Consider the following 10,855-nt stretch of genomic DNA (forward strand, 5'->3'; position numbering starts at 1 on the left):
CCACAGACAAGTCTTTCATGGACACGTATTCCAGTAGAACATGGAACGCTCCGCACCAGCAGCATTCCACAGTTGGAGCCTAGACAGTTTGTGTGCGGATTGGTGCCATTAATGATACAATATAAACCCGGCAGCATGTTGTTGTTTCCGACCGGAGTGAAGGGGGGTGGGGCTGATGTAAAGAGCCCTGGGACGGGGGGGGGGGGGGGGTGCGACACCGCAGGTGACAAACTAACGAGCTAATGTGCTGGCGGTGGGCCTCCTGGGACTGGCATGTGTGAGGCAAGCTGAGACATGCACCTACTGTAGCATAACACACACGCTGGTAGAAACACATGCGCACAGACTGAAAATGGGGTTGAACAATCATCGAATCAAACTCTAGACAACGTTTATCTTCAATCGTTTTATTTTGAAAAGTAACAATCAAAATCACCTTCTTTGGATGTGTTGTATTCGTCATGCTGTTTGGAATGCTCTATTGTAGTTAAAAGCAGTTATTGTTTCATTATAATGAGACACAATTGCCATAGCCGCCCTCCTCTAAGGGAGGCGATGGTCACGCTCAGAGTTGTATAATGCTAGCCTCGTCCTGCCAGGCCGTCCATAGACCCGTCTCCCTCCTGTGAACCGAAGCCAGTGTCCTGAGAGCAGCTGCTTCCTGTCGGAGAGGGAACCACCTTCACCTTCCCGGGTTTCCCAGAGTCCTCCCACACGACTGTCTTCTTGGATCCGTCCACCTTCTGTTTCCTCTCCTCCTCCCCCTTGGGCTCCACCTGTTTCCCCTTCCCTTCCATATTGGTCCTTGCGCCTGTCTCCTTAGCCTCCGATGCGTCCACCTTCTCTTCGCTGGGCTTTTCTCTCACCGTACTGCCGTTCTTGTCTGTACCGCGTTCACTCTTTTTCTCCGTCTTTCCATCCTCCTTTTCCAAGACCTCCCCCCCTCCCACAGCCTTCTGTCCCGCTGGTGATCCGTCCGTGTCCTCCGGGGTCACCTCCCCGGTGTTTGTGCTGGCCGCGTTCTCAGCGATGGCCGCCGGCTCTGTCCCGTCGGCCGTCTCTTCCTTCTCGTCCTCCGTCGGCCCCAGAGCGCGACCTTCCTCCATGTTAATGACGACACAGGCCGCCACCGCCGCCACCGCCTTCTCGAGTCCCTCCTCCGGTCCGCCCCCTGCCCCCCTCTCGGCGCTCTCCTCCGGCGAGGTGGTCTGCGGCGTCTCCTCTGTAGCCCTTTTGTCCCGGCCCCCCCACTGCTCCTGGTGGGCGGCCTCCTCTTCCAGCCCGTGGTGCACCGTCACAGGAAGGGCTCTCTCCGTCTGGTCCTTGTTGAAGTCTTTAAAGTTGTTCTTGGCCCCCAGGATGTATTTCCCCAGGATGGAGGAGCCCTCCTGGGGGGCACCCTCCTTGCCGCTGAAGCCCTCCTTCGCCAGCAGCTGCTGCACCACCTTCATCTCGCTGTGCAGCCGGCCCATCACTTTGCTCAGCGCCGTGATGCGGTTCCCTACGTCTGCGGAAAGAAAGCAATCAGAATTCAATTTGAAAGATGTTGGTGAAGAAGGGGGCTCTATATCTTAATGCAACCCGTCTGGATTCGAGGGCGACCACTAAAGGACATCACCTAAGCACAGCCACTTTATCATTTCTAATTAATATTGTTTATACCGTCTGTTTTGTTCGCCCTGTTTGTCTTTACTTTGGTTGTTGTAACAAAGGAATTTCCCCTACGGGGGATTAATAAAGTTGTTATCCATCCATCCATCCATCAATCTGGGACACAGATTATCCATTTCATCCCTTCTTCCAGAACATTGATCGTGGTGAGGTGGGGGAGTGTTGGACAGCGGTGGCTCCGTGTACCTTTCCTCTTGGTCTCTTCAAACTCCCTGCGGGCCGACTCGATGTAGCGCTGCACCAGAGCCCGGATCACCTGCTGCCGGTAGGAGATCTGACTGTCCTCAGAGCCCTTCTCGGTGGACTGCATAGGGGGATACTGCACACCGCACACATCGGATTATACAAGACGCATATTTACATATTTTTCTTTATAATTCATATAATATTATAAATAATTTTTTGGACAATTTATTTTTGCATTTTTATGCCTTATTCTAGAGTGAGATGGACAGGAAGGAATGGGAGATAGAGGGCGGCAAAGGACTACGGGCAGGAATCAAACCCGGTTCACTGGGGTAAGGACTGGGCCTTAATGGTACGCGCTCTACCCGGTGAGCCATCGGGCACCCCTAATAAATAATATAATAATTATATTAAGATTTCTAGAGCCATGGTAACGCGATGGAACTCACCATCGGGTCTAAAGGGGGATATTCTTTCTCAGAGCTTAAGTTACAACAGCAGCAGATCCGCCTGAAGATGGCCCTGTCACAAATTGAATCGTAGCAATGTGATGAATTGTAATGTCCGTTACTCGTTATTCGATTGAATAAAAATGATATCAGTTGCTGTACACTGTAACAGATGTACCTGATGAGGTAGAAGGTGGCCTTCGGGGAAGGGATGATGTTGAAGGGCACGGGCATAGTGAGGCCCTCCCTGAAGTAGCTGAGGTACAGCTTGGACCGGGCAAACTTCCACTCCACATCTGCATCGTCCTGCGAAGCAGTGAATATGTAGCAGTAGTAGTAGTAGAAGAAAACTTCATTGTCCCCGTGGGGCAGTTGGGTTTGCGGCACAGTCGCACTTCATGACAGGACATTGGACATATGACACAAACAGATAGTCCATACATCAGACACCGACAGACATAACATGAAGAACATGCATCACACACTACAATACACTACACACCCTTGGATATGACCCGGCCAGCTGGACATAGCTTATTTTGACTGATTTAAGGCTTTTATGGCTTGTGGTACAAAAGAGAATTTGGTTCTGTTCTTGGTCATAAGGGGTAGTCAGAAACGACGACCAGATAGCAGTAGTTTAAAATGGGATGCCAGGGGGTGTGTATCGTCACAAACAATGTTATTGGCCTTTTTCACCAGTCTGTCTTTGTAAATGTGTTCAATGCTCGGTAGTGTGATGCCAAGTAACTTGCTGGCAGTTGTAACTGTTTTTCTGATTCTCTTTTTTTGTGAATCAGTGGCTGCATCCGCATTGAGTGCGTTGCATCCGTAAGGCTCGCAGGAAGGAGACGAAAAACTAATCTGATCCTTTGTGGTCTGGTCGTTTGGGGTAGGTATGACTCAGAGAGTGGTAAATGATTATGTGGAAATGTGGTTTATTCAGAGACGCAAGGTAAACAAGCTTGGAGTTCTGGAGGTGGTTCATGAAGCGTCTTTCGAACGCAGGTAAGAATTCTGTTTGTATTGGAAGTGGGCGGAATGGTAAATTAGCCACGCCTACAGGTTTTAATTTACCTAGGTAAACCTTTGGTCTGTCTTGATCTCAAATGGCAAAGAGGCCATGTTTGTAGTGTTTAACTTATCTACAAGCTCACTAAAAATCGTATATGGTGTGGTCCACTATGTGGAGAAGGAACCATTCATGATTAATGTTAGCTCTAAACATGTCATCGAAGAAGCACAGGCTAAAAGAATTGACATCAAAGGTGCGAACGTTTCCGTTGTGAAGACATAACCCTGGGGGCCTACCTCTATCTTCTGGAAGGAGTTGGTGATCATAGCGATAAGCATGTTCAGGAGGACGATGACGATGACCAGGGTGAAGATGCCATACAGAACCCTGCCCACCAGCTCGGCCACCACATAGTCCGGCATGTCCACATAGTCCTGGTTGGCCACCCCGAACATGGTCCAGAACAGGAAGCGAAAGGTCTCGTTAAACCTGCAGGAAGCGAACCAAACTTAAATAGCAACCAAACACCTGAGACTGAAATGCAGGGGCCGCACAACCTCTGGTGACTTTGGTTATCTGTTTCTGGGGAATGTTCACTTGATCATTTGTTTACATTGCAAAGTAAAATAAAATACATATATCCATCCTGAGGCTAATAGATAGATAATAGAACAAAAGATGCATGCATGCAATGCAAGACGCATTTACTGAATTGACTACAGTTAAGCAGACTTGGACCAGAATCTGGATGTGGTTTTCAACTGTGAAAAATAGCCTTACTTGCCGAGGCGCGGGGAGATGACGTAAGGAACGTAGATATTGTTCAGACCGCAGAGGAAAGCTGTCCCAATTATCATCAGAATGAACATGAACCTAAAGACAAAAACGAAAACATTTGATTCTGCTCTATAACTTACTTCTGTACTACTGCATTGGATCAACTGGAGCTCAGCACATCACGAGGAGGAACCCGGGATCGCCCTGGCAACCGTTCCAGTTGGTGTGCTACCTGCCGACTGCTATTAGCGAGGAGGAACCCGGGATCGCCCTGGAAAACATCCTAGTAGGTGTGCGACCCGCTAACCGGCCCTATTGTGTCTATGGTTTGGGTGCCCTGCTGGCACCTCATCATGTCATCGATCATCTTGCCGATGGAGATCTGCAGCGTCCCCAGGGACTCCTGGGCCGGGAGGATGTAGGCCAGCCGCGTGAAGCTCAGCATGCTGGTCACCGCAAACAGGACCTCCGCGATCAGCTGGGGGTCCTCCTGGTGCCACTGGTCCCGCACTGTCACACACACACACACACGCAGACACGCATGCACTCACGCATGCAGTCACGCACACACACACACACACACACACACACACACAACCCCCCCCCCCCCCCCCACACACACACACACACACATAATATTAGTATTACAAACACAAACCAAAGAAACAGCATCACTATCGTCATCGTTTTTATGATTACAGCAACCACTGTGGTCTGGGTAATAATAACAGCTGCAGCTGGTTCAAGCCCCAGGAGAACATTTCTCCATTTCACTTCTAGCTGCCTTCCTGTTATTGTCTTTGACTAAGACGCCTCCTAACCTCAAGGAGGTTAGGGGTTTTATTGTGCTTCAGTCTTTTTTAGTCTTTCAGAGACATGCCATCGATGATCATGTAGGGATAAGGCATCTCGTTCGGGAACCCAGAACCTTTCAACTGGGCTGCTAAATGACTTAATAGCACAAAAAGCAGTTCCTCCAAACCATTATTATTATCCTTTTGATTTCTTGTGTATTTTCTATGCTTTATTATAAAGTGAGACAGACAGGAAGGTACGGGAGATTGAGGGGAGGACATGCAGCAAAGAGCCACGGTCAGGAGTCAAACCCAGATCGCTGTGATCAGGAATGAGCCTTAAAGGTGCGCGCTCTCCCCGGTGAACCACCAGGGCGGCCCCAACCCTTTATTCTGAACGTGAGCGGTACCCCGTACCGGTCTGGGTGAAGTACACGCAGTCGGCGCTGCCGCTGAGGTCCATGCAGTGGAAGTGTCCCTTGAGCATGATCAGCACCCTGAGGGCGAAGGAGGCTAGGTACATGCTCAGCACCATCACGTCCAGACAGTTCCACCAGTCCAGGAAGTAGCTGCGCAGCCCCTCGATCCACACCTCTTTGCACTCGTACCAGAAGAACCCTGGAGAACCGACACAAGGACAAGAGTTTTAGTACATTTTTTGCACCGATGTGTAATCTTTTTTTTCTTTGAGAATGAATATGACACCAATCTTATCGTATGTAACAACACAGTTTTTTCCTGTGTTAGCAAAATGAAAGGTTTTCTATGCAAATAAATGAATATATGAATAAATGGAGAAGGAGAAGAGAGCGAGAGCCAAACAGCGAAACAGAGAGGCTGCCAAGTGGATGGAAGAGGGCAACAAGCCTTAGAACAAGTCTAAGCAGCAGACATGAGCTGCGGAAGGAAGGGAAACAGAGAAGTGGGCCAAAAGTGAGGGTAGCGTGAGGATTAGGTTTGACGAACCCCACTGTGCAACAGTGAAACTGAGAAGAGTCGTAGGAGGGACTTGTTCTTCATTGTTGTGTATGGTTATTTGTCAGGTGATGCAAGGTACAAATTGGTGTTCAAATCAAACATTGAAAAATGTTTCTGCTGTATGTAAAAGTGGTTCTTTGATAAAGGCCTATCTAGCCTTAAAATATTAATATTTTAACTGTATTTGTAAAATGTGTGTCGTATTCAATGTTAAATATTTGTGTTAAAGTCAGTGTTGATTAGTTGCATAGTTTTCCTGTTTTTCCTAAATGTCCGGTTTGTTTGAAGGACGGGAACCCTCATTCTTTTGACTGAGTGAGAGTGAGTTAGAGTGAGAGTGAGAGCGAGAGTGAGAGAGCACGAGCTAGAGAAAGCGTGAGTGAGTGAGTGAGCGAGCGTGAGCGTGAGCCTGAGAGGGTGAGAGAGTGAGAGTGAGCGAGAGAGAGCGAGGGAGTGAGCGAGAGAGAGCGCAGGTGAGAGAGCCAGCGAGAGAAAGACAGCGAGTCAGGGAGAGGGAGCCACGGAGACACCGAGACAGAGGGGATGGGGTGAGAGAGGGAGGTCGATGGACACAGAGAGAGGGAGCTGGAGGGGCAGGACCCTACCTACGACCCACACCATGTGGAAGGAGCTGTGCAGGATGTTCTGCTGGCGGGAAGCGAACACGTCTCGGTACAGCTCCATGGTGATGGACTCCCCCAGCAGCGTGATCAGGAACCACAGGTAGGAGGCCGAGTGCAGCAGGAACTTGATGACCGGGATCTTCAGTGTCTTGCCCAACTGGGGAAACACAGAGACGTCGCGCCGCGTTATGGCTCCATTCTTCAGTCGGGGCCGGACGCTTAAGGTCACTGTTCCGACCTTTAAACTTCTTCTTACACACTGACTGTTGTGTAATGTTTTACCTGTATATAAGAGTACAGTATGCAAGTATGCACAGTATGTATGTATGTCAATTATGGCCCCGATTATGGCCCCCTCCTGATCATCCCTGGAAGGAGGGATCCACTAAGCTGTGTTCCTCCTTAAGATTTTGTCCTTGCTAATTAAAGGAGTTTAAAGGGGGGGGGGGGGCTTTGAGACTGTACCGTTGATTAAGGGCTACACAAATACTATTGAGTTGAATTGAATTGACTGATTCACCTCATTGCTGTAGTTTAGCACAATCTGTTTTCCAAAGAGTCCTTAAGGACCATACAAAATGAATCCCTGCTAGAGTAAGGACCACAGAGGAGCCATACCTTTGACTTTGGGGCGACCCAGTAGATGAGGCAGAGTAAGGGCATGGTGACGAAGATGGTGACGGAGACCAGCAGCTTCCAGGCGGTGCGGCTGCCCCGCCAGCCGGCCAGGTTACCACACCAGATGGAAGACAGCACCTGCTGGCAGATGGGGTGGGCCACAAACTACACACACACACATACACACACACACACACACACAACAAAAACACATGCAAAAAAACCATGAAGGACAGCGAAATCAAGTCTGTCAGAGGATGAAGAGAGGTGGGGTGAAGATAGGACGGGAGGACAGCCCCTGAACAAACCCTCCACCTGTTTCTGGTTGTAGTTGACGGCCAGCCGCAGGCGGGAGAGGTTGGGGATCCCCTCCTCGAAGGCCTGCTCTTCCTGGGGGTCCGAGCGGTCCTCCCCGGCACTGTTGAGGATGGTGGTGACCTCGCTCTGGTTGCGACACATTCCCAGCAGCTCCACCGCAAACTCCTGGCACAGCTCCTCCAGCGCCAGGTACTGCGGCTGAGCGGAGAGGCGGCGCGCACACACACACACACACACACACACACACACACCATTGCTAGTTCAATCCCCCGGCTCCTCCTAGCTGAGCGCCGGGTTGTCCCTGAGCAAGACCCACCCACGTTCACCCTGACTGCTCGCAGGGTCGGCATCACAGTCGGTGTGTGAGTGCGAGTATGAACAGGTGAATGTGAGGTAATATTTTAAAGCGCTTTGGGCGGCCACCGGTTGGAAAAGCGCTGTAGATGCAGTCCCTTTCCCATTTACCTTGAACTCGGGCTCCTTCTTGGACAGCTTGCGGAGCTCCTTGCTGAGGCCGAAGGCGGTGAGCATGGCGTCCTGCGAGGTGACGGACAGGTAGGCGCGGCTGGCGATGCCGCGGTACGTGTTGATGCGCGACAGGGAGAACTTGAGCAGGTCGTACTGCCGGCCGTTGCGGCACTCCAGACATGCGCAGGAGATCTTGTGCGGCCAGGGGATCTCGTGGCCCTTCTGCGTCAGCATGCTGACGATCTCGTACAGGTCCTTCTGGCAGGCCAGGGTCAGCGGCGTCACGCCCGGGGCGAACTGCGAGTTGTCGATGGAGTGGTCGAAGATGGCCTGGGAGAAGGAGTGCACGTCCATCTTGTTGCCCTTCTCCTGGTCCAGGCGGTCCAGAAGCCGCTTGACCACGCGGGGCTGGTTGGTGTCCACGGCGACCAGCAGCGCCTCGTGGATCTGCCGGAAGTCGAACTTGACCCCGTGGATGAGGGCGTCCATCACGCCCTCGTTGCCCAGGCGGATGGACAGGTTGAGGGCCTCGCGCCACAGCCGGTCCTCCGACTCGTCCAGCTGCCGGATGATGCCGTCGCCGGTGTTCAGCAGGCCGCTCACCGTATCCACCTTCCCCTCCTGGATCGCCGTGATGAGCGCCGGCGGGAACTTCATCTTCTTGTTCACGATCTCCCGCCATTGCTCCGGCTGCAGGCGGAACACACCGGTCACGGGTCCAGGAGTCAGGGATGGAATATTGTTTTAGTTCCCAGAACAAAATGTACAATCATTCTGCCTAACCGTATTTACATGAACGTGAAGTATTCAGGTGGGGAAAAAAGTGAAAGAGTCTCTGTAATAAGAATGCTTTCGAGGATCAATTTAAATATTCTAATCTTGAAAATAGTCAAAAGAAATGGGCCAATTAAAACATGTTCTGTGTATGTCTATGACCAGGTTTTGCTGGATAGGCAAACAGCACCAAGAACTATTCAAAGCTTCATGCTTAATGTAGAAACTAAGATTCGGTCTTACCGTGAGGTTTTCCATCACTTTTTCAACAAAATAACAATGGTCATCAAATAGCCGACTCTTAAGGAGAAAACAGCATCACAATCCCGGGAGCTGTCCGACCTTGAGGGTGTGAAGGTCAGCCCTGTCCGAAGGAGCGGAGGTACGAGAGCTCACAGCTGAGGTGGTCGGGTGAAGAGGACCTCAAGCAACGGTGGAGCCCAGGTTCAACTGACAAACGGGGAGCAAATGACGCCACCTGTTTCAAAGAGCCAATAACACGCCTCCCGTCCCACGGGGCCCCGTCCAATTAAACAGCAGCCGTTCCAGCGTGCTTCACGCCTGGTGGCTCGTGCAACTAGAAAGTGTTGCCGCCTTTAACCAGGACTCATCTCTGCTCTCCCCCCGGGGGACGGGGCCATGATACAATTAATGAAGGGGGCCCCCCCCCAGAGAGCAGGGCAGCTTCCCCGTGGTCGAGCCAGGGGGAGGGCGCGGCGACCGGGGAAAACAAGGTGCTACAGCCGCCAACAGATTCCCTTTCATTCAACCTTTATTTATACACGAAAGATCAATTGAGGGATGAGCCTCATTTGCAATGATGTCGAGTCAAACAAATGCAAAGCATAAACAAATACACGTACACAATATACAATGCAAATACATCAAATATACAACAACTGATAAAGAGGTAAACAAAAAAACTATTTGAACATTTACACAGAGATGTAGAATGGCTGGAATTAAAATGAAGGTGATATAGCTTAATTAAAACCGTTACAGGTAGAGTTTGGCAGATTTAAGATAACATGTCTAAATTGGTCAGAGGATATGAAGGTATTAATTTGAATTTGTTGCTGTAAGTTGTTCCAGGAGTCAGGGGCACTGAAGCTACAAGCTGTCTTTCCAAGCTCAGACCTGACTTGAGGAACATGAAGCATGAGCATGACAGTGGAGCGGGTCTGAAAAAGCCCATCTGAAATTTGCAGCATTAGTTAAATAATGAGGAAGCTTCCCAGACAGGGCTTTGTGCCAATGTGCGTCACGCCTTCCTTTAAGAGAGGACCACCCAGCCTTTCCACATAAGACACAATGGTGTGTGTCATGGGCATCTCCTGTGAACCTTGAACCTATGAAACTTACAGCAGAGTGAAAGGCAGAGGGCAGGAGTTTAAGACATGAATGTGATGCATGCCGGTAAATCACAGCACCGTAATCAAGGACAGACATGAAAACTGCCACAAGAATTATTTTCCCACTAAAAAAGGGAAAGTGGTTTTGTTCCTAAAAAAAATACCCAATTTTTTGTCGCAATCGACCTATATGATTTTTTATATGAAAATTAAAAGTGAGTTTATCATCTATCCAGATGCAGAGATATTTATATTCTTTGACTCTTGATTAAAAATCCATTCTTTGTAAAAATAGATATGTGTTGTTTTAACAGTCAGGTGTGACTTAATACGTGAATATGAACACCTGTAAAATGGTTCAATATAGCACTTTGAATGGATTATAAATATGAATAGATCAAAGTGTGTTTTAAATAAAACTAGTTAATTCCATTTGCATGGCTTTCCTGAAAGATTAGTACATGAAATGAAAAACAAAGACAAGATTTCACACAGAAGTATTTACTATATTAGATCAATAAACCCAACAAATTCAGACCCTTTTAAAATTGGACCTTTCACTCACACCTTTTCGACTTTGGTATATCGACCTATTATTCTAACAAATTTATTTTGCACATTTTACTAAACACCCTTATAAAAGCTGCAACTGCCACAACTTTATTTGTCCTAATCCAACCTCAAAAGAGGCGATAACCCTACTTGGGTTGAACTACATAGTTGCCTGCAAACAACCCTTGTAGGCAGCTGTAGATCCAGATATTCAATCACAAAATAAATGTAAACCCAATATCCAAGTTAGACATGTACTTATAGTATATGGACACATAAA

General features: G+C 49.1%; 2 protein-coding genes across 2 annotated transcripts in view; both read right to left on the reverse strand.

Moving 5' to 3' along the window:
• Nucleotides 1-581: 581 nt before the first annotated feature.
• On the reverse strand, nt 582-8,929 carry LOC307076938 (short transient receptor potential channel 2-like; the record flags this gene model as incomplete). Its single annotated transcript, XM_079738170.1, has 13 exons — nt 582-1,507; nt 1,858-1,990; nt 2,307-2,379; nt 2,485-2,612; nt 3,618-3,810; nt 4,102-4,194; nt 4,446-4,608; nt 5,310-5,510; nt 6,476-6,650; nt 7,112-7,276; nt 7,427-7,627; nt 7,895-8,587; nt 8,915-8,929. The coding sequence occupies 13 exons, from the start codon at nt 8,927-8,929 to the stop codon at nt 582-584; spliced, it is 3,159 nt and encodes a 1,052-aa protein (XP_079594296.1).
• A 572-nt stretch (nt 8,930-9,501) lies between these two features.
• The window catches only part of rb1 (retinoblastoma 1), a 23,455-nt gene continuing 22,101 nt past the window's right edge, over nt 9,502-10,855 (reverse strand). The window contains exon 27 of the mRNA XM_079738027.1: nt 9,502-10,855. This exon is cut by the window's right edge and continues 794 nt beyond it. The gene's annotated coding sequence lies outside the window, so the exon portion shown is untranslated.

The sequence above is a fragment of the Pollachius pollachius genome (genome assembly GCF_949987615.1).
Source record: "Pollachius pollachius genome assembly, chromosome: 6".
Taxonomy (NCBI): Eukaryota; Metazoa; Chordata; class Actinopteri; order Gadiformes; family Gadidae; genus Pollachius; species Pollachius pollachius.